The following is a 25,298-nucleotide window of genomic DNA, read 5'->3' as shown; positions in this document are numbered from 1 at the left end:
ACTCAACATTTGCCAGACACGGCTGGGGCGCGGGCATATGGGAAAGGTAAATATGCATTGACTCCCATTTGCACTCTTTCTTCATGTTATTTACTTGCATCAGCTAACGTTGAAACTCAAGATGTGTCGAGTCGGAAGGCCCAGCAGATCGTGACCGTCGCGAGGATCTGATGTGCGAGATCATGCTGTCACTCTACATGATATTCGGCCAGGAGAGCCGGGCGCGGCAGCATTTCAGCCCCAAGAAAGCATTTGAGGGTTGGCCACAGGCAGATCAAGACCAGTTGCTTATCACGCTTTGCCGGGGCCATTGGCCGTTTCAGAACTCAACGTATGAACCCAAACCGATCTACTACCTTGCCAGGGACTTTCCACTGATGCGATCTAAACTGGACCTCCTCAACGACGTTGTTATCCACAAAGAACCGAAGAGTTTGCTTCAGTTGTGGAGAGACAAGCGCAGGACTGGCCAGTGGTACACGTTTTGGGCAGTCATCTTCTACGGAACACTTGGGTTGTTTGATCGCGCTGGCACAGTTGGCCACATTAGTAATCGCGCTATACAAATAGTCACGTTCCCTGAATGCCCTCGTCGGATACGGTGGATTGTAATTAATATGTCGTTCCACCGGCGGTGTGCTGTCACAACTGCACAACTCGGGCAGGCCACTGACATTTCAAGAGTCAGGCTACCCACAGAGTGACAAGGATTTGGAACCTATGGAAATGCGGACGGGGGTATCATGTATACGGAAACAGTCTCTGTGGCTGTACCTAGTGTGAAGTGATTGGGTGCCGGGAAGCTATCGGGTAGGGTGTGTCCCTAACATCCTCTACAACCCATCGACCCCTATGCGCGCTGACTGGTACCTACCTAGGTAGGTCATCAAGGCCTTGGGGGCTAGAAAGCCCTTCACAGTCACTGCATGTGACTCCCGGGAGGACAAGCTGCATGCCTGGATGCTCTGAAGCGAAGCGAACGAGGAGAGTGAGGGTTAAAAAGGGAGTCTGGATGTGAATGTGAAGCAGGTGTGAGTTGTGACTGAGCAGGTAAGACGCGCCCCACACACACACCTTGAACTTGCGAGACGATTGGTGTCCCTCCTATCGCAGTCCGTGACACCACATGGAAGGACAGGAATGATTGCGATTTCACCCTGCCTGGAGCCTCACACACGCGTCCAGACAGACTTTTGCCGGGCGCGAACGCGCCTCTCTCCTGCAGCACCGCACGTCTCGACGACCTCAGTCCATGACGTGAGACCTTGGATCAGGAGCACCTAACACCTTTTCGTCATGATCTTGACCTGTTGTTTTCCTCAAAGCCATCACCAACACAAAGCTGTCAGCACCATGAAGCTTTACGAGATTGACCTCTCGACGTTCCATTGGGCGTCAGGTGAGAAGCCAGTCTTCAAACAGTGCACCTCGTGCGAGTTACATGGCACTGAGGTAACAGGGAATGCGATGCGTATCTATACTGTCATTCGACTTGGACAAATTTCATACCTCTATGAGGGGATCCCGATTGTGAGGCAATCCGCACTGTTGAACTAGCCAGCAGACAGTTAACTCCACAACAGCACTCTCTAAGGCTTACAGAGTCTTCTGCTATCGAGCAACTGGCGGCCTTCATCCTGCCCAAGGGCCCTGTCACATGCCAGTCGTTGCAGAAGGTTATCAAACAGGACTTGCATGACGATGACGTCTTATGCTCCTCCTTTATGAAATCAATTGTTCTAATAACTCAAGAGACATCATTGGAACTCGAAACGCTCGAAGTACTATCTTCATTTGGTTGCAAGAGGCTGTTTCTTACAGGTGCAAACCTTGGAAAGGGGCCTTACTTCTACTCCTGCAATGGGATTTTCCGGGTATTCAGGCTGTATCCCGACACACACGATGCCTTCGTAACGAGCGTCATTCCCAACCCGTCTGATAAGAACACGTAAGTCCGGCGTTGTTCTCTCAACTCACTTCTCCTGAAGAAGACTAAACTTTGCAATAGATACCAATGTATCAGCGCGTTGGCGTACGGCCATCGCACGCGCTGTATTGCCGTGCCCTCTCGCCTCTACTTCAAGCGAACGAAGGAGCTGCCTCTCGGCGGGCTCCGTCTTTCCGTCAAGGATGTATTCCACTTAAAGGGTGTGGTTACAACCAACGGAAATCGCGCGTTTGAAACCTTGTATGGCGAACAAGCGGCCAACTCGGCCGCCGTCCAGGCAGCGATCGACAAGGGAGCAGTCATTGTCGGAAAGGCGACTTCAGTGGAGTTTGCCGGAGCCCAGGAAGTTGAAGGTGACTGGGCTGACTACCGGTATCCAAAAAACCCTCGAGCAGACGGATATCTTCGCGCCACGGGAAGCAGTGTCGGAAGCGCAAGTGCTATGGCAACTTACCCATGGCTGGATGGATCCTTGGGAAGCGATTGCGGCGGTAGCATCAGAGATCCTGCCGTTGTATTTGGTGTGCCTGGATTTCGAGCCTCTCATGACGGAATTCAGGAGCAGAATACATCGGTGCCTTGCCCGTAAGCATCGTTTCAAGCTTTTGATCAACCAGAGCCACAAAGCTCTCCCAGCCCTGCAGAGATATCCAACGTGCGCTAACTACACCCTACTACCAGGCGTTTCCAACGAACTGGCTATCTCGCCAGAGATTTGAAGATGCTCTACGACCTTACGCATCACGCAATCCGTCTGCCATTTGCTGGCTCGGAAGTGAGATGATACCCCCTCTGACCGGTATGTGATCATGGCTAAAGTTCTGTCTTAGTCGGAGCGGCCGAAGCGAGTCATTACGATAACTGAGTATGCCAGCGGGAGGGTGGATGTGGATGAACTGTTCACCAAGACTGCCGAGAAATTGGCCAAGTGGCTCAACACTGAGCTTGTCAAGGTCTCGCTAGAAGAGGTCTGGGAGCGCACTAAACCGGTTGGAACCGAGAAAGGGTTTCACTCACACTACGCTAAGGCAAGATATGAAACCAATGAATACTGAAATCCATCTAACTGTGACCCTTAGACCTTCATGACTGTAGTCAGGAAAGACTACTTCGATGGCACTTCCCAGTTCAGAGAGGATTACCACCGCAAGTTTGATGCTGCTCCCTTCGTGGCCCAGACAACACGGTGGTTATGGTATGGTCTCCTCTTACGGATGAGGTGTCTGAACTGATAGTTTCCATAGGGAGGGCGGCTCGGTACCCCCCGCCGAATATCTCGCAGCTCTTCAGCAAGTGAAAGAACACAATGAGTGGTTCTCACAGAACATCATCGATCAAGAAACCATTATGGTTCTTCCGCGATTCAGTCTCGATCGCCGCGATGAATATCTGCCGTGAGAGTCCCAGATTCAGAAGCTTTGCGGAATCAAATGCTAATCTAAGAAGGGACCCTTGGAAACGTGAATGGATGGTTTGGGACTCCAACCTGCATGCATCGATTGGAGGTTATCCAGACCTCATGATCCCCAGTACGTATACTGGCCCCAAGTCTCAGCCCTGACAGTGATATGCTTCAAAAGGAGCTAACCAATGATCGGCAAATCTAGTTGGGCAACTACCTTTTCAATCCGAGATTTCACAGCGAGAGGAGGTATTCCCAGTCACCCTCTCGATCGTAGGGGCTCGTGGTAAGTACATTTACTTTTCTGAGATTTGCAAATTTGATGATTGTGTTCTAGGCACCGATTTATCGATTCTTCGTCTCGCACACGATTTCCTGGCCGAACATGGACCTAGTACAAGCGTACAAGTTGGCAGGTCCGCCTACCCAGAGGAAATGGTCTTTTGACAACATCGAGAGATTGAACTACCCTGTTCAGCATTGATTGAGAGCTGGAGTTGTCAACTATGGCGGGACAGATCGGATTCTCTTCGTTGAGGTGTCTAATGCTCAAGGAGGAAGGAGCAGTGACATCTCGGAATCGTCAGCTTCAGGCGGCCAATTCAATCAATGGTGGAGCACTTGTACAGCATGGATCAAAGAATTGTTGGCGAGAGAAATCCGAGCCTATCTTTCTGATCATGTTTCCTAGTTTCGAGGTGCACGCGAGTGTCCACATCCTCCCGCTAACTGTCCCCAGCCTTTTTCGTCGCCCCAGCAAGGACGATAGGAATAACTGAATTTAGCCACCTTCAAAGACCCTGCAAGTACAGGGGCTGTTTCCACAACAGGAGCACGGTCCACGGTCTTTGAGCTCATACCATGGCTGGTCCTCGAATACTCCTGTCACTTGGGCAGCAAGGGCGTCCACCTTCTCCTTTCCCAGGCTGATATGGTGCAAGTATTTGACTATACAGTATGCCTTGCTGGCTCTTTGTTTTTGTGTAGCTCCTTCTTTTCATACGCTAACGTGTCCCATCTGCAGGTCCGGCAGGCTAAGCCATTCAGATATTCATATAGCGACAACGAACCTCGGCCTCCGGCACAGGGAGCTCACACTGATGCGTCATGATTCCCATGAACTCTGGACACATGCCAGCCGGTCATGGCCAACTGACAGCCATGCAGACCAGACGCCAAATGCTGCTGCTAGGAGGTTGACTCTCCAGCAGAAAGAAAATCTTACTGAGCTCTACAATGGCAGGGTCCAGCTCGTGAAGTAAGTTTCATTCTCGTACCCCTAGTCAAAATGTGGCCACATATCAGCCTTATCTTCTTACACCTGTTGAATTCCAGTCTCTGGAGGGCACTCAACGGTCCCTTGAATGATTGATTCACTACTCAGTGTCTGTGATGCCCGCACCGTCGAGCGCGACGACCTCATGGCGCACGACTTAGTGTACTCACATTATGTGGGGGAAAACTTTCAGCTCAAGTACAATCCAAAGCAGCGATGGTATTTTCTTGATGGCATGGAAGCCAATGAGGCCATTCTTTTCAAGAACTTCGATTCCATGACTGATGGCCGAGCTCGTCGTAAGTCTGCATCATCATCTTTTCGTGATTCGATACCCTGGGTTGCAACTCTTCACTGACCATCGCTCCATTGACGTGTGCCCACACGCCTCTCACAGACGAGAGCCTCCGGAGCTGAATGAAAAGGAAGTCATGAGGGCAAGCATTGAGATCAGAGCCATCATCTTTCACAAGCAGAGACCCCTAGACGTTGGTGTGGAATGAGTTGGTAACAACTTGTGATATGTATGGGTCCTCTAGCATTCGATATCTTTCAATGCAAGCGCTTTGTAGTATGCATCCATTGACACTGCGGCGATGGGTCTGCTGTAATGAATTTGCAACCCAATTTGTCATCCCTCAAGACACTCACACGTTCAAGTTTAGGCCCCAGGGCGATCTGAACCGGGTAAACCCTAAATTACCCGCGATAAGCGAGCTTCATTGTATTTATATCAACTTTCGCCTCGCCACTGGCTGCTTTGATGGCCTGCTAGATGTACATGTAAAACAGAAACCCGGCGCTGGCCCAAGATCAAGGAGCGCCGACAGTCTGTCTCTTGTGGACACAATGAACGTTTCACAATTCAGCCAATGGTTATTCTGGCCTTCGGATCCGGCTTTATCATTTTAAAAAGTCATGCCCAGTGTTTCTTTGGGAACCCTCTTTAGTACCGTGCTCTTGATGTCGATTGGTTTGAGCAGCCTTTGTTCACAGGCCCGAGTGGAAATACGAGGGGTATCGAGTCAGGATACCTTCATATACTGAGGGTCACTAGTTCCGCAAGTACCATCTTCTCCCCTGGCAGGAGAAGAGAACGCATCCCATCTTCTGCTCCCAGTAGCCATTAGCCAGCACACCGCTACATCCACAATCCAGATCGGCAGTTTCTCGACAGTGGGCACATGCCTCTGACCTAATGCAGAGTAGAATGAAGCTCGTGCAAATATGTTCAATTAAGACAGTAATTCGGCAACTAGTAGTATTCCGTCACCTATAGAAAGTATGTACGATCGAAAATCATTAAGTACAAGAAGCCAATAAAGCATGACTGCAACTACTTATTTTCTCTCTCGTGAAATGGGAGAAGTCGTCTCAGGCACTCGGCCAGAACAAGCGAACTGCAGCTAGTATAGCAGCCTTCCACAAAAGATGAATTAATGCATAGAGAGAGCCAAACCCGGGACATTGTGGAGAGCCTCCTCTCTGGCCCTCGTGCAAACAACCAAGACAAATTGCCCTCGTGCTTTAGCCTCCAAACAATAGGCCATAAATGTGCAGCATCAGCCCAGATAAAAAGAAAAGCAATGAAAAGAAAATACGCAGAGTCTCGAAAAGCACACTCGTTGGCCTTGTGATCAATCGTCTCGCACACAACTCCCCAGATCTTTAGAACCGACCACGGCGGTGCTTATCGGGGTACCGACCGTTATAAAAGTCCCCTTCGTATCTCGGCAAGGGAGAACGTCGTCGTCGGTCAGCGGGAGTGGACTGCGGTTGCGGCGAGCGCGAGCGCGAGCGATTCCTGCGTCGTGAAGACGAGCGGGACTTATGTCGGTGGCCGCGATGCTCCTATCCCTGTCGCGACACGCGGCCATCACCGCCGGTACGTCTCTCGGAGACTGCCATGCCGCGCCTGGCTCCCGAGAGGAAGCCCCGGAGGTAGATGGCCACCAGGTTGGGTGCATGGGTAATCTCCAGATCGATTGGCTCACCAATCACCTGCTCAATCTCTTGGCGCAGAATTCGGACGTCCTCTAGCTTCTCCTTCTCTGCATCCAGCAGAGAGCCCTGGGGAGGCTGGGTGCCAAGGTCGATCACGGCCTTTGACAGCTCGTTTGCATGAGCAAAGGCGCCGCCAGTCTCGTGAACTGCGGGGATAGAGTTCGCTCCACCAGGGTAAGCAAGAGGATGGGGGACAGCCACAGGCGGAGGGGGTGGCGCCATGCTGTGGACATCAGGAGGAGGGAAGCCCATCACGCTCGGAGAAGGCTGGCTTCTATCATCCGGGACAATGGGACCAGTGTAGGGAACATCGCTCCTCGAGAAAGAATTGTCACCGCTGAACGCGCCAGCCGAAAGTCCGTATGGATAGGGGATAAACGGCGGGACTCCGTAATGAGTGACAGGCGGGCAGGAGGTGGCATGAGTGGGGTCCGGGGTGGTCATCGCGGTCCGAGTCTCGAAGTCCAATGCCTCGGGATTTAGGAATGAAGGAAGATGGTATCCAGGGCCCTCGCGGTCCAGTTTCTGGACCATTTCGAGGATCGGGTTCGAGGGATTTGGAGCCGGCTCGGGGGCAACAGATTGGGGTTGGACCTTCTCGGTAGTCTTGAGGGCATGGTCCTCGCCGGCGGTCTCGAGGGCATGGTCCTCACCGGAGGCCTGACGGACGTCTGAGCGCATGAGACTAGCGAGAAGCTCAGGGCTTGTAACGGTCCGACCTCTACCACCATATGGGCGAATGGAGGGGTTCAGACTCGGCAGGACACCGGCGCCCGGCTCCTTGCGTTTGTCCACAGGCCAAGACAGCACGATGTGAAGTGCCTTCCTGGCCACGTGCATCTTGGCCAAGTAGCTATCATGATGTGTCTCCGTGTCACGGATGACTTGGTCCTTGATTGTGACCTCCCACTGGAAACGGTTGCTACCCTTGGGACTGACTCTGGTGAACTTGGGGTTGAAGTGGCGCAGTTGGCACTCCCGGCTCAGCTCGGTAACCGGGGTCACATATTGTGTCATTTTCGCCTCCGGAAACCTGCGATGCCAGGGCAAGGGTTTTTGGTCGGGTTCTTGCTCTGGCTCTGACTCTGGCTCTGGCTTGGTAAGGGCAGGGTCCTTCCGGGACAGAGGGGGAGGCGGGTTCCAGGGAGCTTTGTATGGTTAGTCGTATTTCTTGCTTCTGCATCGTAGAAACAAGAGGGACACTTACGAAGATAGGTCTCCAGGGCTCCTGGAGAATGGCGGGACCCGGAAGAGGGACGTTGTGCGGGCGCATTCAGAGCGCGTGCCTGGCTCGACTGGAGTGGGACGGCGGTCTTCCCACCCAAGATGGGTAGCTCTGTCTTGACGGAGGCCTTCTTGGAAGAAGATTTCTTGGACAGGTGGCGTTCAATGTCCATTTTGATGGACTTGATGACCACTAGGTTGGAATAAGTTTCTGTCGGTGCATGAGGTTTCCTTCGCCGACTGGATGGGCAGCGACGCCAAACGCACCTTGATTTTCTGCGATGCGCGCAAGCAGATCCTGGTAGGCGGTCTCTGAACCGGGCATGTCAGTCCGCATCTTGATTAATGGCCCTGCGGCTTGACTGATGATGGCAGATGTCTTGATCTCTGCCATGCACAGTCGCCCATGAGGGCCAGACACAGGGTCAAAGTTGCAGAATGTGAGAAAAGAAATGCAGGAGATCGTGCAAAAGAAGGAGTGCGTATGGAAAAGCACTGTCTCCTGGATTGTGCTTGTTGCGGGAGGGATGAGGGCTAGTAGGGAATGGAAGGAACATACCTGTGCTTGAAGTGCGCTTTCTTTCTCTGTGGTTGGAGCAGGTTGGAAGCCAAAGAGAGAGAGGCTGGAGTTGTGATGGTGACGGTGATGGTGACGGGGTGCGAAAGCGCTGTGGAAAAGAAGACGCGCAGCAAAGAGAAGCTTTGACTCGCGTTGCTTTGTTTATGTGTCGCGTCTTTAAAGCAATCAAAGTCAACCGACTGTGATTGAGAGAGTGAAGCGCGGGCGAGATTGGGCTGAATTGAATCCGAACGGATCCTGAGTCCTGTGGCTCCTTGACCAAAGACCAAGTTCTCAGGTAGCGAGACTGGAACAAACAGGCAGTGAATTGGAGGGCAACCTGGGTGTGTAAAAGAACTGGGCCTGTCCCTACTCAACACTGCTATTGCAAACTCTTGAAGCTCAAGCCATTGTTCAGTTCGTTGCTGCATCACTAATGTAACCAACTCTTATCAGACATCCAGAGCTTAGTTGATCAGAAGCTCTTCCCGGTTCCTCAGGCCTCAAACCCTCTAGTAGAACGGCAACGACAAAGGCTCGCCCCTCTCCCACCGCATGATATCCTCCACCTGTATCCCGTACCACTCGTCCATGGTATCCTTGTCCACATAGCCCATATGCGGCGTCAGCAGTACCTGGCTCCGGCCATCCTGCCCCCACCTTGTCGTCCTCCACCGGCTGTCCAGCGGCAGCGGCTCGACAGGGAAAACATCCAGCGCCGCGGCGCGGATCTTGCCCTCCTCGAGCGCCTGCAGCAGATCCTCCTCCGCGACCAGAGGACCCCTCGACGTGTTGACCAGGATCGCAGTCCGCTTCATGAGCGCCAGATCCGGCGCGGCCACAATGCCCCTTGACCGCTCCGACAGCACGAGGTGCACAGACACCACGTCCGCCTCGCGGAACAGCTCCTCCTTGCTCACGGCCCGGAAGGTTTTCTCCCCGTCCGAGGGCCGCTCCACGGGCAGGCCCATCGCCCGCGCCTTCTCGTCCGCCGCCTCCTGCGTCAGGTTGCTGCTCCACGCCACGACGCGCATCCCGAACGCCAGGCTCATGATCCTGCCCACGGCGGCGCCCAGCCGTCCCAGGCCCACGAGCCCCAGCGTCCGGCCCGTAAGGCTCGTGGCGAAGCCCGTCTGCCACGCCCCGCCCTTGACGGCCGCGTCGTCGGCCGCGAGGTTGCGCGCCGCGCCCAGGATCAGCGTCACGCAGTGCTGCGTCGTGCCGTCGGGGCCCTCGACGGCCTTGCGACCCGAGTCGTGGGCGCCGCCGACGGGGATGCCGCGCGCCTTGAGCGCGGGGAGGTCGAGCGACGCGTTGCGGACGCCCGTCGACAGGAGCAGCTGCAGGTTGGGCAGGCGCTCGACAAGTGCCGCGGGGAACGGAGTGCGCTCCCGCATAGTACCTTAGCGTCGCTCGAGTGAGCAGATGATCTCGAGAAGCGGCCATTACTGACCAGGTAGCTTTTCCTCACAGATGATGGCAAAGGGGCCCAGTCGCTTGACGAGCTCCTCCTTGACTTGGTCGGCGGTGTCTGGGTGGTTGTACGCCGGCAGCGTGTCCCGGAAGATGGTCACCTCATACTTGGACGAGTCGAGGGCCTTGAAATGCGGCTCTGCGGCTCCCTGGTAGTCGTCGAGCACTGCGACCTTGAGGGGTGACATCGTGATTTGCTGACGAGTTTTCTGTCCGTGCCTTGATTGGTGTATCCGGGAGGAAGCAAGTATGTCGATGCACGTGTGGAAGTCAAGCACTGGACGTTCTGGCAGAGCGATGAAATACTACACGGCCTTGGTCGAACAGCTCTCGAGGTGTAGCTCTCTCTGAGTCTAATCGAACCAGCTTCCTGGTGGTGACTCCCTTGCCGCCGGTCGATGCCGAAGATCGGTCATCTCCCCACCTGGATAGCCCCACTTTGCGCTTAATGTCTATGCCGCGATGATTGACTTTGACGTATTGAGCTAGGATATTTGATTTCCCGGGAACGCCTAGGCACATACATCGTTGGGAATATTCGATAGTTGAGGTAGAGAGAGCAGCAAGGCAACCAGTAGTACTCTTGACTGTTTATTTCAGTGACAAAAGTGCAATGATACAACTGGCTCACGGTAATGACGGCACCATAGATTTCCGGTGGTGAGCCTCAACTAACGGCTAGATAGCATTTCTGTGTGATGCGTAAATTGGTGCAATACTGCTTCATTTCTTAGTCCTAATTGCCTGGCTGAGTAGGCGGGAGCAGGCCCTTCTATGTATAATAGCGTGAATAGCCGCAAGTACTGGTAGCTCGTCCCTAGGTGTTGACTGCGATGCCTCCAATTTCGGCATGCGACGTGCGTAGAATCTGAAGTCAACCCGACCATCTTTTGCCTTGCATATCAGGAGCCAATCCAAACCTCGAGGTGAGATACGCCTGATAAAATCGTTTAGACCCTGTTATTCTTCAACGGGGGGAGATGGTGTAGCTGGAAAAGCAACTCGTTGCTTATCCTGTGAAAACCACCAACCTAACTCCCCCGGTTCAGACACGGCCACTCGACCCCTGCCCCCGGCAACAGGAGTTCGACTCCCCGGTGTGGCGAGGTCAAGTGGTTGCAAACAAATTCTGCGATTAAAAGCCTTCGAAAGGAGGAAGCGGGGTGCTGTAGCCAACGAAACCTGCATAGGATACGTCCTGTAGGTGGAAGGCAGGACCTGAAAGACCGGTTTCTTTTTGTCCTTTTTTTGCCGCCCTTCTGGGCTATTCGAACTTGTGCGGGTTTCAACTTGTAATATCTCGTTGCTCACCACACATCACAGCAACGAGGCTGCTCTCCCCTCCCTCCGTATCCACCAATGTGGTGTGGTATACGCGACCACTGTCAACGCGTGTTTGTCGCATCCTAAGAAGGGTGAACATACACCATTTTACTGAGCCAACCCTAATTGATTTGCCCCAACTTTTCGATAAGCTCTAATCATATGAAACGTACGTACTTGGGGTTGTCTGTAAGCACCCATGTAATTGCGTCGGGCCCGAGGGCAACATGGTAGACCCACAGCGTTCTCCAGAGAGGTTTGAAGAGACTATTGCAAAAGGGTATCCCGCGTAGCGAAAGCAACGTGAATATTCATTAGCCTAGAACCTTGCAATCTTCCATCACTTTCTTCCTATGCCAACACACAGATGTCAAAATTGATGCGGGTCTCACGGAAACAGGGGTGAGAATGCAAACCAGAAGCTTCGGAAACCGAAAAACTTGGTGGGGCCAACTCTACACGGACTGAAGAAATAGCCTTTCTCGTGCACGCCGTAATTTGAAGAGATTGTCATCCTTATCATCAAGGCCACTGCGTTGCACATTCTAAACGATCATGCTCCCAATGGACGCGACAATGGATCCGCGTTATCAAGGAGTCTATGTCACTTCGCTTTTAATTGTGTAGTCCTATCTCGGTTAATGCGAAGGCCTGAAACATTGCTAATTGACGCCATCCACTTCCTCTGCCGGAGCCAAGCTTCCTGGTCTGTTGGACCATACGCGGACGAATCAAGTCCCCATGTTCGCAATTACCATATATCACAACAATGGCGCTGTTCTTCCCTCTCTCCGTATCCGCCAAAAGCTCTTTGGGCACCCCCTCTCGATCCTCCACTCCTCGACCTCGCGCTCCATGGCGTCCAGCAGGCCCTCCCTCCATCCTCCTTTGACGTCCTCCCTCCACCCAGTCCGTCCGCCGTAGCTCCAGCTCAGCACGCTCTCGGCCCGTGCCCCGCACGGGGCGTCGAGCAAGCCAACCGCCAGATCCACGAGGTTCGTCCGGTCGTCGCACCCGTACATCACCGTCGCCGAGCACCGCGAGCACGAGTACCGCTGCACGTCAGGCGAACTCGCGTAGAGGGCCAGCGTGCCGAACCGCGCATCGTTCTTGAGAACAGCCTCCTTGAGCTGCGCCGACAGCGTCGGGAAGCCGCCCTTGAGGTCCGGGTCGGCAAAGTCGACGTGCCGCAGCTGCACAAAGGTCCAGAAGAACACGTCCGCCCCGCCGGACTTGCGGCACGAGTCGCACGCGTCGAGCGCCGCCGCGGGCTGGTGCGTCTCCGGGTCGAAGAAGCCCGGGACCTCGTCGCGGGGCCTGCCGGCAAAGTCGGCCAGGCTGGCGGCGCGGCGGAAGACGAGGTCCACGCCGCCGCAGCGGCACCGGATGGGCACCTCGTCGGGCCCTCCTGGCGTTGGCGGAGGGGCGGTGGGCGGCCAGGGGTCGGGCAGCTCCTCGCTGACGTCTTGCTGACCGGCCCAGACGCGGGGCGCGTCGCTGACGTCCAGATTGGGTCGGCGAAGCCACGGGAGGGCGCCGCCGTCGGCGGTATCTTGCACAAACTTGTGGCAGGTGACGCGCACCAAGCCGGGGTCAGGCAACCTCGGATGGTGTGACAGGGAGCCGGTGAGGACATTGCATGCGAGCGGGCCGTCGGGCGTCTCTGTGGGCTCCTCGAAGAAGAGCGGGGTGAAGCAGGTGCCGCAGAACAGAAAGTCGAACCTCGACGAGAACTTGTATCTGGCCAGATCCGATTTGGCAATCTCATCTGGAGAACCGGGCCACGTCACGACGCTACAGTAGAGATTGCCCGTGATGTGGCGGCAGGACGAACAGTGGCAGTATCTGGCTTGGAGGGGCAGCTCGGCTCGGGGCACGCTGACGGTGAACTTGTGTCTTTTGCAGAGGCATTCCGATTCGATCACGACTGCTTCCGATTCTGCTTCATGTGTTGACATTGCGCATTTGTTTTGGCTCTTGGTGCTTGAAGCGTGGGTTGGTTGCGAAAAGTTGAAAACCGAGAAGTTCTCTGATGTCAACAGCTTATGTCCACACTGGGGACCAAAATTAGCCCGTCTTACGTCAACGTTCTCGCAGTGGCACCCCAGAATGCGTCCCCAAGAGGAAATTATTCTGAGACCCAATGACCTTCCTCATGCGGTAAAACATGGTCTATATTTGAGCTGTCAACCTTGCTCTTTTGAAGTGCTGCTCATAACTTTGGGAGGACGCAGCCCTGATTCGACGTCGTCCACATCTGCCTTCGCCTCGCTCAAAGACCTCGCTTCGCCCTCGTCGACCTTTTGCCCGTCGGCATTGTGGACCACGACCTCCGTCTCTATCGTCCTGTGGATGCCCCACGGGTCCACCTGCAGCGATTGAGCCGAGACCACGCCACTCGCCGGCCGGCTCCGGGTGTTGTTGCTGTCGCCGGGCTCGGCCGAGATCATGGTCCGGAAGTTCTGGCACAGACAAGAGTCGTGCCCGCACTCGGTCATGATCGGTCCCGCGAAAATCGAGCACGACATGTTGTTGGTGGCCCTGGCGACCTTGCGGATCAAGTCGGCCATGTTCATTTCGATGTACAGCTTGACGAGGTAGGCGAGTGGGTGGAATTGGAGGTATCTGCCATGGTTGTCAGACTGCCATGCTGATACAAGGTAGGACAACAGGGCTACTTACACGACATCATCACGGACCGACATCATACCAATAAGTATTATCTAGCATATTCATGCGACCTGGTCAGTTCGGCCACAACGTATCAAAAAAAGAGTCACTCACGTCGAGGGATATCGAGATGAAGATCATGCAGCAGTTGAACCGAAACAAGAGCTTGTACTTCGTCAACCCGTTCGCAATGAGTTTCGACTTGACGAGGTAGACGAAATAGAGGTTCAGGCTTAGGTCGAGAATGCAAAAGATGATCTTCTCGATCCGATCCCACACCTTGTTCACCTCGATGTAGGTATCGCTTATTTCCAATCTGGCCGGGATCCAAATGCACGCAACGCTGATATTGATGACAGCGACGATGAGGGCGCATATGATCTTGAGCCTTCGCGTCCGGGTCTGGTCGGTCATGAGGACTCCCAGCCGATTGATGATGATCTGGGGGAGGCATTGGATCTGATTGCATTGAATATCAGCCTTCGCCACCCGAATCGTAAAGGTGAGCGTTCAGACTAACCTGGAATACCCAAGTAAACCCTTGGCAGAAGTGTGAGCAATTCCCATCTCGGTCTAGGGCACGCATCGTTTTGCAACTTACAGATGGCAAAGTACACCCAAAAGCTATCAACGCAGTCAGCACTCGCGATGCACGGAACACATACACTCCTCGGGAGAACTGAGAACCCACCTGGGCTGTAGGATACCGTTCAGGAACAGCCAGCACACAATCGACATGGCGAACGATGTCGCGAGCTCGAGCCAGATCAAGATGACATAGGGATTCACCCTCTTCAACCGCCGACACATCTGGTACGTCTGCCTCAGCCCCTTGGCGACAATGAACGCCGCGATCGCCGTCGAGAACCCCCAGATGAAGCTGACCATCAACTTCGACGCCTCCGAGGGTTTGTCCGCCTCGTACCACGGCGGAATAAGGAAGCCTGCCCCCATCGTGAGGAAGAACCTGCTGTTCTCGGGGCTACGGGGAAGGATCGTGCTGCACTCTCACGTCAGAACACGAGGCATGATGCGAAATAGGAAACCTAAAAAGTCTGACACCGCTCACTTCTGCAGGGAAGGGGAACAAGGGGGGAGTGGGCATCAAATAGGGCCAGCCAGCCTAGTCCCAGGCGTTTTACCCCGGACGCCGGGATGCACTAGATGGTCCATTCGGCCCTGGGCCTGTATCCAACCAGTCGTGTTTGCATATGTCATAGTGCCGAAAAGAGCCAGACGCCACTGCGATCACAGTGAAGCGACCCGGCAAGCAACACATCGGGGCAACAAGAGACAACGGCCCGCCAACCGTTGAGGCCCAATCCCCCCCTTGACTCGGACACATGGCACACCCTTTTGTCGCTTCGATCTCCGAGCTCTTTCCGTATTTAGATTGAGCACTGAAAACCTTTCCTGGCTTTGCGCAATACGGACATGTGGTCACGAGTCAGATCCCGGCGACTTTCTTGATTGAGGGTGTTGGCCACTGCGTCGGGTCTGCATTAAGACATGGCCCCGCCACTGACCTAACAAACCTTACCTCCCATTTTATTTGAAATGGTTCTTTGAAGCGCTAGCTATTCGATGCGGGAAACCCACTAGCCTGCGGTTAGAGACCACGATCGTCATAGAGACTGGGATAGAGAAGCTAAGATGAAAAGATTCCAGGTGGTTTAATTGGCTGATCGTCCACACCACAATGGGAACCTGGACCAGTCGGGGAGCTCGGCTTCATATCGACTTACCTGACTCTCAGCTGGACTCTTGTTCTTTTCAGGTCGTTTCCTGCATACAAGACAAGCCTAGGGTCCCAGTTTCCATAATTACACCTTCAACAGATACAGTGTTGGAATCGGCGACCATACTTTGAGGCCTAGTCCCTGGATACTAAAGTTGGCACGTGTAAGTCTTGCGAAATACATATGCTAATGGAATCTTTCACATATGCAGCATACCGGTCTGCAGAACAGCTGATTAAATTCTTACCCATGGCCGGTGTCGCTGCTTGGATGTAGGCTGAAGCTACATTCCACCAAAAACAATCCTCATCTCGGCCCTTGGTCACTGTTCTTGTCATTCATTCATCCTTTTATCTCTCAGAAAGGCGAGGCTATAGGATGGTGCTGAGATACGAAATTTGTCCAGGCAAGACTCTACTGCGTCGCCGTTGATGGGTGGCAATCTCGCCATCGTCTCACGTATATCGGCGCGGTAACTTGGTCACGTAGGTGAGCCAGCTACTCTTCGGCAACGAAACCGACGTGGGCTTTTAGCGCCGGCAATTTTCAATTGGCTTAGGTCACTCTCTTTCACGTAATCTTGTTCCAATATAAATTCTGTTGCCACCTGGGGCTTGCGTAGGCTAAAACACTTCTCGATCCCCCCTGGCTGCCGCGCCCGTTCCCTGCATGCACTGGCTAGGGTCCTGGCAGTGGCCCTTTCAATGCTGTTCAACGAGTCTAGAAGGCATCTGATTGCATTCAAATTGCGGAGTAAACTCGGGAACCACTCGGTCTGGCTCTCTTCCAATTTCAATACTACCCAAAACCTATACAAGGTGTTTGGCATCTTTCTTCGCCGGGACCACCCGGGCCTGTGAAATAAGGGTACAGTCCGACATCGTAGTAGAACGTACACCCATACTTATAACACGCCGGTCTACCCTCCCAGGTGCGCAGAGCGGGTGCACAAAGAAGCTACGAGGAAGATTCGTTCAGTTGATCTCGGCCTGGCGGTGTGCACACGCGCTTAAGCAACTTGGTGGCCAGCGCAGTTGACGAGGATGATGCCTGCTAAATTCAATTCTTAATATCTAGCATACAATTCGTCCTGACTCGAACAGCAGCCATGTATCTCCCTCCTTTCCAGTTCGGCACTTGACTACCTGAAGATGCACCTTGTACCTGAATGCACGATACGAGCCATTTCACAAATCGTCAACCAATGACAGCCCAGCCTGGAAACATCCTCTGGACACACGGGTGAGATGTAAATTAGTCAGCTATAGACGGTTTCTTGGCGATTCTTGTTCTAGGAGTGAGGAGAACTGTTTACTGTGAACAAGAAATTAATCAGCCTGCTAGAACGAACAGCTTCAGGATTCTTCTTGATTCATGTACAATTTGAGGTATACCAATGGGCATAGAACCAACTCTCGAGGCTTCTGTGTGTTAGTCTTGGCCGCCGGAAAGCCTCCTCTCTTACTGAGCAAAGTCGAAGCCCCACCACGGAAAATGTCAAGCGATATCACACCGCCTGCTTACAACACCGACTCTTCCCCTGGACGCAAACATCGAGATCTGCCGAAGTTTCTCGACTATGACTTCTCCAACCTCGGTAAATGTTCTCGTATATGGCCTCGGGGCGTAAGTCAAATTTATCCTTGATAGAAACGTGTCGACGAACTAACATGCAGAATTCAGAATTGGCTCCTTCTACGCCTTCATCTTCAGCCGCTGCAAGGATGCGAATGTCACTGTCGTCGCACGCTCAAACTATGAGACAGTCAAGGCTCACGGATTGAAGCTCAACAGCATAGTCCATGGGGATCACATTGTTCGCTTCGACCGAGGTATGAACATTCCATAGTGGACGTTGCTCCTGACATTATTGACTATTGACAAACATACCACTCCAAAGTCTTGAGCTCGCCTGCCAAGGCTGGGCGCACCTTTGACTATGTGGTATGCGCTCACAAGGCTATCGACGAGGACAACTCGGCCGGCAGCCTAGCATGTGTCATCGACCCGCAGAAGATCACAGTCGTTCTGATACAGAACGGCATAGGTATCGAAGAGCCGTTCCGCCAGGCATTTCCGCCAATGACAATCATATCTTGCGTGGTTAGTATGCTTCGGGCTCACACAACACACCGCATCTGTCTGACAACGAGCATTCGATGTATAGACCTGGACTGGAGCGAAGCAAATCGAACTCGGTGTAGTCCAGCATTTAGAACGATGGGAAGGGTTGCAGATTGGGCTATACTCCGGAAGCGCCTGCGACGAGTCTCGGGATCGGCAGTCCCTTGACATATTCGCAGCGTTGTTGCAGCAAGGAGGCACGAGGTACGAAGTCGTGCCCGACATCCAGCAGCTTCGCTGGAAGAAGATCGTCTCCAATGCCGCCTGGAACCCCATCACGACCCTGACGCAGATGAAGACGCACGCTTGGTTGCAGAGTTCGCCTGACGCTTTGCCTCTGACGCGCAAGCTAATGACGGAAGTGGTCACGATCGCACAGAAAGCTGGCGTCGATCTTGATCCTAACACCCCGGGCCTCATTTTGGAGGAGATGATCAACAATGCGTCCGTAGGGAGTAGCATGTTCAACGATCTGGTCGCTGGCAAGCCGATGGAGGTGGAGCCCATCCTGGGGAAGCCCTTGAGGAAAGCAAGGGAGTTGGGTGTGGACGCTCCAATCTTGGAGACACTTTATACATTAGTGACGGCAGTTAATATTAGATCAAAGCAGGCGGTAAAGTAAACAACTCAGAGTCAAATCAGTTGGCGGAAGCTTTCAAAGGAGATATCTCCATGTTAACAATGCTTAACCTTGCCCTAGGACTCACGAAGGGCTATCCCACTTCCTAAAAACGGCTACGGATATTCAAGTACTTCTGCTGACAGCCTATTAACTACTATGCCCGCCACTTGGTAGTCCAAGTTCCTCCTTCAGCTGCGATTTTGGGCTTGTGCGGAAACGTGTTACGTCTACGTCCTCCAGCCGCCGTCAATGCTGATAGCCTGGCCAGTAATGAAACTTGACTCGTCGCTCAACAGAAACGCAACCAGATACGCTACCTCTGAAGGTTGGCCCATTCTCTGCAGCGGAACTGTGTCGAACTTTCGCTGCGGGTTGTTCTCAGCGCCGCCTCGCTCCTCATACGATTTCTGCACCATAGGCGTGTCGATGAAGCCGCTGGGCTGCAAAGTTAATCTCCGTTCGCTAGACTCTCTTCAGGATGATAAGACTCACGGGCAGAAGCAATTGACGCGAATGTTCGAAGGGCCGACTTCCTTGGCCGAGGACCGTGTCAGGCCGATGAGGCCGTGCTTGGAGCTGGCGTATGCGGCAGAACCCACCCCGCCCTCGAGTCCCATCACAGATGCCGCGTTCACGATGGACGCCCCACAAGTCATGACCTTGAGCTCCGAGCGCATGCAGTGCATCACGCCCGTCAAGTTGACAGCCAGCAGCAGGTCCCAGGTACCTTCATCTTCCTCGGCCACGTTGTTCTTCAGATTGGCCTTGAAGATGCCGGCAATGTTGGCCGCGCCATCGAGCTTGCCAAAGCGTTCGACGGTCTGCTTGATCCATGCCTCTACGGCCTTTGCGTCAGCCACGTCTAGTACGGCTGTGATGACCTGGCAGTCCTTGTTGGCGGCGCGACACTCAGTCGCGGCGGCGTCGAGCAGCTCGGCCTGCACGTCGGAGAGCGAGAGGCTGGCACCGCGCTCGGCGAGGAGCTTGGCCGTCGCCAAACCCATGCCAGACGCGGCGCCAGTGATGGCGATGACTTTGCCATGGAACGAGGCCATGATGAGGATGCTGATGGGGACAGCGGCCTACTTCAAGCCTAGGGCTGGATCGGGGGAACCGTGGGGTGTTGTGCCTGGTGAGCCAACCTAGTATGTTCACAAACAGGCAATATTGCGATTTGGAGGTGAACAAGAGTTAGAATCTATCAATACACGATATTTCCACCCATCCTGAACTTCCGTGGCGGAAAGCTCGTGAGGGGTTTTCCGGGTGGGGGGCTCTGTCCTAGCTGAAGTTCATGACAGCCGGACCGGATATGTTGGCCCGATGCTCATTGCATCAACATACCTAGTATATCTAGCCTTCTTAGTCATTCAACTTTTCTACATTCAAAGAGCCCTTCGGATGAAGACTCGCATCAAGTGTATTTGTCTAATTCAAGAATGCATTGCAGGAATGGATTGCGTGCAATGTGTCAGCTTTTTTGGAAGGCGGTTCTCGATGAGCCAGATATCGGGAGAAGCGTCCAGGAAAAGGCCTCAAACATTGGACAGGTGCTCTTCAATCAAAGAGGGCAATGATGTCAACCTATCTTTGGCATTGCCTTCTCCTACAATGCTCTTTCCCTGGTGGTCTTCCTTCCCCTGGGAATTTATTAGTCTGGGAAAGCACCTTGGCTCCCAAAAAGCCTAAGGCAGATAAGAGAATCCCGCCGTCTTTAGCTGTTGCTGTCTTTGTGTCCACCCTTAACTGTTGTCTTTGTGTGTTTCTCTGTCCGGAAGTCTCTTCCCGCGATGACGAAGATGGCGAAGCAAGATGTGTTTCGGCTCTTGCTTGGCCAGACTGGCCGAGATGGCATAGTTCAACGGCGCGGATTGCCTCACAATCAGGATCCCCTCGTAAAGGTATGAAATTTGTCCAAGCCGAATGACAGTAGAGATACGCATCGCATTCTCTATTACCTCGGTGCCACCTAACTTGCATGAGATGTGCTGCTTGAAGACCGGCTTCTCACCAGACGCCTAATGGAACGCTGTGAGGTCGATCTCGTAAAGCTTCATTATGTTGGTAGCTCTGAGTTGGCGGCTTTGTGGGAAATAACAGGTCAAGACCATGTGAAAAAGGCGGTATTTGCTCCTGATCCAAGGTCGTGTCAGGGGCTCAGCTCGTCGAGATCTGCGGTCCTGTGGGAGAAGTGTGTGGGAGAAGTGTATGGGAGAAGCACCTCTAGAAAAAAGCTGCGTGGACGGGCTTGAGGTGGGCGCGCTCACATTTATTGCTTTCCGTTTTTGGTGTTGAGAACGAGGAGGGAAAGCACCTAACAAAACCAATCTAAAACATCGTCAACTCTTATATAGAAGCATCAACTCACCTAGTCGAATAACAGATTCAACTGGCTGATCAACCTAAGATCTGGCTCAAGCACTCCAATACTTGAACAACACTGTCTCCTTTTGATCAGAATGAAGTTTGGCTGATTCCCTCTAACTCTACAAGAACGTCCTCCCGTCTCTCTATTTATCTAGGTGCTAGGACGCCCCTAGCTTGTGTAGGTCGTCCTGCCAACCAGTGGCGAGATTGATCAAGGGTTTGAGGAGTCTCTGAGCCCTGACACGGTGTGTCGCAGGGCCAGGAAGGTATTGTGACACTCGTCTTGCAAGCTCAAGGTATGTGAATGTGTGTATTGTTATTTGCTTCTCACCTACGTCAGTCACACCAGCCTCATATTCACATCGAGATTCCCTCTACAATCCCAGACTTTCTCTATTCGCTTCGCCTGGCTAGGTAGGTAGAGCCTTTTAACAATGGGGGGGGGGGGGGGGGGAATACATGAGGTTGAGGCTCGGTTCTACTATTAGCAGACACTGGTGCAACTCGGCGGAGCTGCCCTCCAATTGTCCTTGAGCTCTTAATTATGGTCTTTCTACTAGGAGCTATCTCTCCCTACTTCTCTATAGCTCCATTTAAATTGAGAGCTGGAATTGTCAGTTAAGGCCGGACGGATAGATCAAATTCCATTCGTTAAGCTGTCTAATTCTAAAGGACTAGGCGAGGGCATCCAGAGAATGTGATTAATAACATAGCGCGATTACCGGTGTAGTCAACTGTGTCAGGGCAATCAATAAGCCAAATATCCCGAAGAAGATGGCTGCCTAAGATGTGTACCGTTGGCCAGTCTGGTGCTTGTTCCTTCAGAGTTGAAGCAACCTATTCCGTTCGTTTTTATGGATAAGTCGTCCATCGTGAGACCATACTCCGGAGATGCAGTGGATCAAGCGGAGCCTTGCGCGCCAAGCGTGCAGGCCTGGACAAAGGGTTGTGGGACGGGGGAGGTGGTGAACGGTGGTGAACTGCGTGGAACTGACGTACTCTCACCGAAACAGGAGGATGAGAAGTCAAAGACGCCTGGGAAGTTTCCGACCTTGCAAAGTTGGCGCTTCGTGAAGACGTCGTCTCGATAGTCTACTACCTGCCTTGAATTGATGAATCAGCATGGGCCCAGGACTGACCCCCACGAATTGCCCAAAAGGGGAACCCGGAGAGGCTCCCTCCGCAGCGCAGGGATGCTCGCCGAGCCAGACCCCAGTCCTGCGGCGCCGATAGCGGGTGCCGGGGGCTTCGGGGTTGGGCGAGACGCGGACTTCACGCCTTCTCACAGGCTGCGGCATGTCTCCGTTGTTAGAATTCTCGATTGTCATATGTTCTCGTTAGCCCTTCGCAGGAACGACCTGGGCACAAGGATTGCAGTTCAAGCTTTGATTGGGCGGTTCTGATCGAAAGAGCTACCCAGGTACTAGCAGTGGCCCAGCCGGAATTCTTCCCGAACTGCCACAGCGGGGTCTCGATTGGGATTGGAGCTGCGGCAAGGGCAACTGCGCTGTAAGAGAGCTCGGTGACGGCTGCCCCGCGGTCGAGCGAGGCGGACTAGGCGGACTCTGCATTAAAGTGAGCTGGCCTGCTCGATTGCTCGCTCATTTGGCCTGTTGACTCTCTCGCTCGAATAGGTATAAAAGGAGCTCGAGAAGCTGGGGGCATCGCGGTGTTCCTCTCATTCTACCTAGGTAGTCACCCATTCACATTGCTGGAGCTGTGCCGCTTTGGGTGTCTGTCTTGCTGGCACTGATTTGACACCCCGCCATTCCCGACAGTTCGAGGCCTCACCACTCCTCCGGACGGCGCACAGGACAAGATAAGATCCCCAACACCACCATGATGGCACCCCGACAGGTCATCTCCGTCGACAAGAACTGGCGGTTCAAGCAGGCAGACAAGGACGATAGCAGCTACTTGCCCGTCGCCCAGTTCCCCACAAACGTCCACCTCGACCTGCTCGCCCACGGCCTCATCCCGGACCCCTTTATCGGCAAGAACGAGCTCGACGTCCAGTGGGTCGGCGAGGAGGCATGGACCTACAAGACGACCTTCCGGGCACCCGCCGTCCCATCCGGCGCCAAGGCCGTCCTGGCGTTTGACGGCCTCGACACCTTCGCCACTGTCCTGCTCAACGGGGAGAAGATCCTCGAGTGCGACAACATGTTCACCCCGGAGCGGGTCGACATCACGCCCGTCGTCAAGGCCGAGGGCGACAACGAGCTGGTCATCACCTTTGACAGCGCGTACCTCAGGGGCTGGAAGCTGGTCGAGCAGTATCCAGACCACAAGTACCTTTTGGCCAACGGCGACGCCTCCCGGCTGCCTGTGCGCAAAGCGCAGTACCACTGGGTGAGTCGGCAGGGTCCCGTTTTCTGTCTGACATGTTTCTCTAACGGCTATCTCATATCAGGGCTGGGACTGGGGTCCGACGCTAATGACCTGCGGCCCCTGGAGGCCGATCAACCTCGAGATCTTTGAGTCCCGGATCGCAGACCTGCACTTCCAGACCACCGTCGATGACTCCCTGCAGTCAGCAACCGTGGTCGCGCACGCCGAAGTCGAAGGCAGCGGAGAGGGCAAGGTCCGCTTCGACGTCTCCCTCGATGGCAGCTCCGTCGCCTCGGAGACGGTCGCCGTCAAAGCCGGCACCTCATCTGCAACCTTCCACATCGCCAAGCCCGCCCTTTGGTACCCGATCCTCTACGGGAAGCAGCCGCTGTACACCGTCAAGGCTACCCTCCTCACAAGTAGTACGAGTAGCGAGGAAGAAGCAGACACGGCCTCGAAGCGCATCGGGCTGCGCAAGGCAGAGGTCGTCCAGCGGCCCCTCGACGGCCAGCCCGGCACGTCCTTCTTCTTCCGCATCAACAACATCCCCGTCTTCTGCGGCGGCAGCGACTGGATCCCCGCCGACAACTTCATCCCGCGCATCTCGCCGCAGCGGTACCGCGACTGGGTCAAGTGCATCGCCGACGGCAACCAGCTCATGGTGCGCGTCTGGGGCGGCGGCCTGTACGAGGAGCAGGTCTTCTACGACGCCTGCGACGAGGCCGGCATCCTCGTCTGGCAGGATTTTATGTTTGGCTGCGGCAACTACCCGACCTTCCCGGCCATCCTCGAGTCCGTCCGGCGCGAGGCCGAGGAGAACATCCGCCTGCTGCGCCACCACCCGTCCATCGTCATCTGGGCTGGCAACAACGAGGACCACCAGTTCGCCGAGGGCTTCAGCCTCACCTACGACTACGAGGACAAGGACCCGCAGAGCTGGCTCAAGACCGACTTCCCGGCCCGCTACATCTACGAGAAGCTCCTGCCCGACGCCTGCGCCGCGCTGATCCCGGACGTCTTCTACCACCCGGGCAGCCCCTGGGGCGCCGGGCGCGACACGCACGACCCGACCGTCGGCGACATCCACCAGTGGAACGTGTGGCACGGCACGCAGGAGAAGTGGCAGAACTTCGACAAGCTGTCGGGCCGCTTCGTCTCCGAGTTCGGCATGCAGGCCTTCCCCAGCGTCAAGACCATCGACGGCTACCTCCCCCTCGGCAAGGGCGACCCGGACCGCTACCCGCAGTCGGCGACGGTCGACTTCCACAACAAGGCCGACGGGCACGAGCGCCGCATCGCGCTCTACCTCGTCGAGAACATGCGGTACGGCCCGGACCCCCTCGAGCAGTTCGTCTACTGCACCCAGCTCATGCAGGGCGAATGCCTGGCCTCGGCCTACCGCCTCTGGCGCAGGCAGTGGCGGGGCCCCCGCAGGGAGTACTGCGCCGGCGCGCTGGTCTGGCAGATCAACGACTGCTGGCCCGTGACGTCGTGGTCCATCGTCGACTACCACCTGCGGCCCAAGCTGGCGTGGCACACGGTGCGGCGCGAGATGGCGCCCCTGGCAGCGGGCGTCGCGCGCAGGGTGCACCGCCACCCGCGCGGCAAGTACACGCGGGCGCGCGTCGACGTGCGCACCGAGGCCGAGGTCTGGGGCTCGAACCTGACGCTCGCCGACGTGGAGGTCGACTGCGTCGTGCGCGCCTTCGACGTCGAGACGGGCGCGCTGCTGCGCGACGAGCGCGTCGCGCGCGGCGTCGTCCTGCGCGAGAACAGGTCCACCGAGATCGCGGCGCTCGAGGTCGGCGACGCGGCCAAGAGGGACGGCGAGGTCGGCTGCGCGGGCCGCACCGTCGTCGCGGCGTACCTGGTCCGGCCCGGCGGCGGCGCGGGGGAGCAGCAGCTGGCGCGCTACGTCAACTGGCCCGAGCCGCTCAAGTACCTGCACCTGCCGCGGCCGGCGGACCTCCGGGCCGAGCTGTCGGCCGACGGGACCGAGGTGGCGGTCAGCGCCGGCGTGCCGGTCAAGGGCGTGGCGCTCGAGTGCGAGGACGACGCCGTGCGGTTCGAGGACAACATGGTCGACGTCGTGCCGGGGGAGACGGTGCGCATCGCCGTCCGGGGCGCGACGGCGGCGAGCGTCGTCACGACGAGGTACCTGGGCATGCTGAATTGAATGGAGAGTACATAACTGGGACGGAAACGGTGTGGTGCGGGGGGGGGGGGGGGGGGGGGG

General features: G+C 55.0%; 6 protein-coding genes across 6 annotated transcripts; 3 read left to right on the top strand and 3 right to left on the bottom strand.

The window, feature by feature from the left end:
* Window positions 1-1,353: 1,353 nt before the first annotated feature.
* Window positions 1,354-3,797, top strand: E0L32_009237 (uncharacterized protein; the record flags this gene model as incomplete). Its single annotated transcript, XM_031144180.1, has 10 exons — window positions 1,354-1,530; window positions 1,584-1,948; window positions 2,009-2,533; window positions 2,630-2,723; window positions 2,779-2,916; window positions 3,028-3,143; window positions 3,193-3,342; window positions 3,395-3,477; window positions 3,556-3,636; window positions 3,688-3,797. 10 exons carry the CDS (start codon window positions 1,354-1,356, stop codon window positions 3,795-3,797), a joined length of 1,839 nt encoding a protein of 612 aa, XP_030991205.1.
* A 2,680-nt stretch (window positions 3,798-6,477) lies between these two features.
* Window positions 6,478-10,074, bottom strand: E0L32_009236 (uncharacterized protein; the record flags this gene model as incomplete). Its single annotated transcript, XM_031144179.1, has 6 exons — window positions 6,478-7,778; window positions 7,838-8,047; window positions 8,122-8,366; window positions 8,414-8,569; window positions 8,996-9,815; window positions 9,867-10,074. The coding sequence occupies 6 exons, from the start codon at window positions 10,072-10,074 to the stop codon at window positions 6,478-6,480; spliced, it is 2,940 nt and encodes a 979-aa protein (XP_030991204.1).
* A 1,896-nt stretch (window positions 10,075-11,970) lies between these two features.
* E0L32_009235 (uncharacterized protein) lies at window positions 11,971-14,833 on the bottom strand (the record flags this gene model as incomplete). Its single annotated transcript, XM_031144178.1, has 7 exons — window positions 11,971-13,238; window positions 13,401-13,834; window positions 13,892-13,932; window positions 13,994-14,338; window positions 14,400-14,419; window positions 14,481-14,503; window positions 14,571-14,833. The coding sequence occupies 7 exons, from the start codon at window positions 14,831-14,833 to the stop codon at window positions 11,971-11,973; spliced, it is 2,394 nt and encodes a 797-aa protein (XP_030991203.1).
* Window positions 14,834-17,112: 2,279 nt separating this feature from the next.
* E0L32_009234 (uncharacterized protein) lies at window positions 17,113-18,364 on the top strand (the record flags this gene model as incomplete). Its single annotated transcript, XM_031144176.1, has 4 exons — window positions 17,113-17,215; window positions 17,295-17,450; window positions 17,519-17,721; window positions 17,786-18,364. 4 exons carry the CDS (start codon window positions 17,113-17,115, stop codon window positions 18,362-18,364), a joined length of 1,041 nt encoding a protein of 346 aa, XP_030991202.1.
* Window positions 18,365-18,591: 227 nt separating this feature from the next.
* Window positions 18,592-19,419, bottom strand: E0L32_009233 (uncharacterized protein; the record flags this gene model as incomplete). Its single annotated transcript, XM_031144175.1, has 2 exons — window positions 18,592-18,799; window positions 18,857-19,419. The coding sequence occupies 2 exons, from the start codon at window positions 19,417-19,419 to the stop codon at window positions 18,592-18,594; spliced, it is 771 nt and encodes a 256-aa protein (XP_030991201.1).
* A 3,151-nt stretch (window positions 19,420-22,570) lies between these two features.
* Window positions 22,571-25,298, top strand: E0L32_009232 (uncharacterized protein; the record flags this gene model as incomplete). The annotated part of the gene is made up of 2 exons (XM_031144174.1): window positions 22,571-23,083; window positions 23,145-25,216. Coding segments are annotated over 2 exons (2,585 nt in total), but the record flags the coding sequence as incomplete, so codon positions are not given.

The sequence above is a fragment of the Thyridium curvatum genome, assembly GCF_004353045.1.
Source record: "Thyridium curvatum strain D216 chromosome Unknown NODE_66_length_249765_cov_79.631338, whole genome shotgun sequence".
NCBI lineage: Eukaryota > Fungi > Ascomycota > Sordariomycetes > Thyridiales > Thyridiaceae > Thyridium > Thyridium curvatum.
The sequence above is the reverse complement of the archived record's forward strand: the minus strand, read 5'-3'. Positions and strand labels throughout refer to the sequence as shown.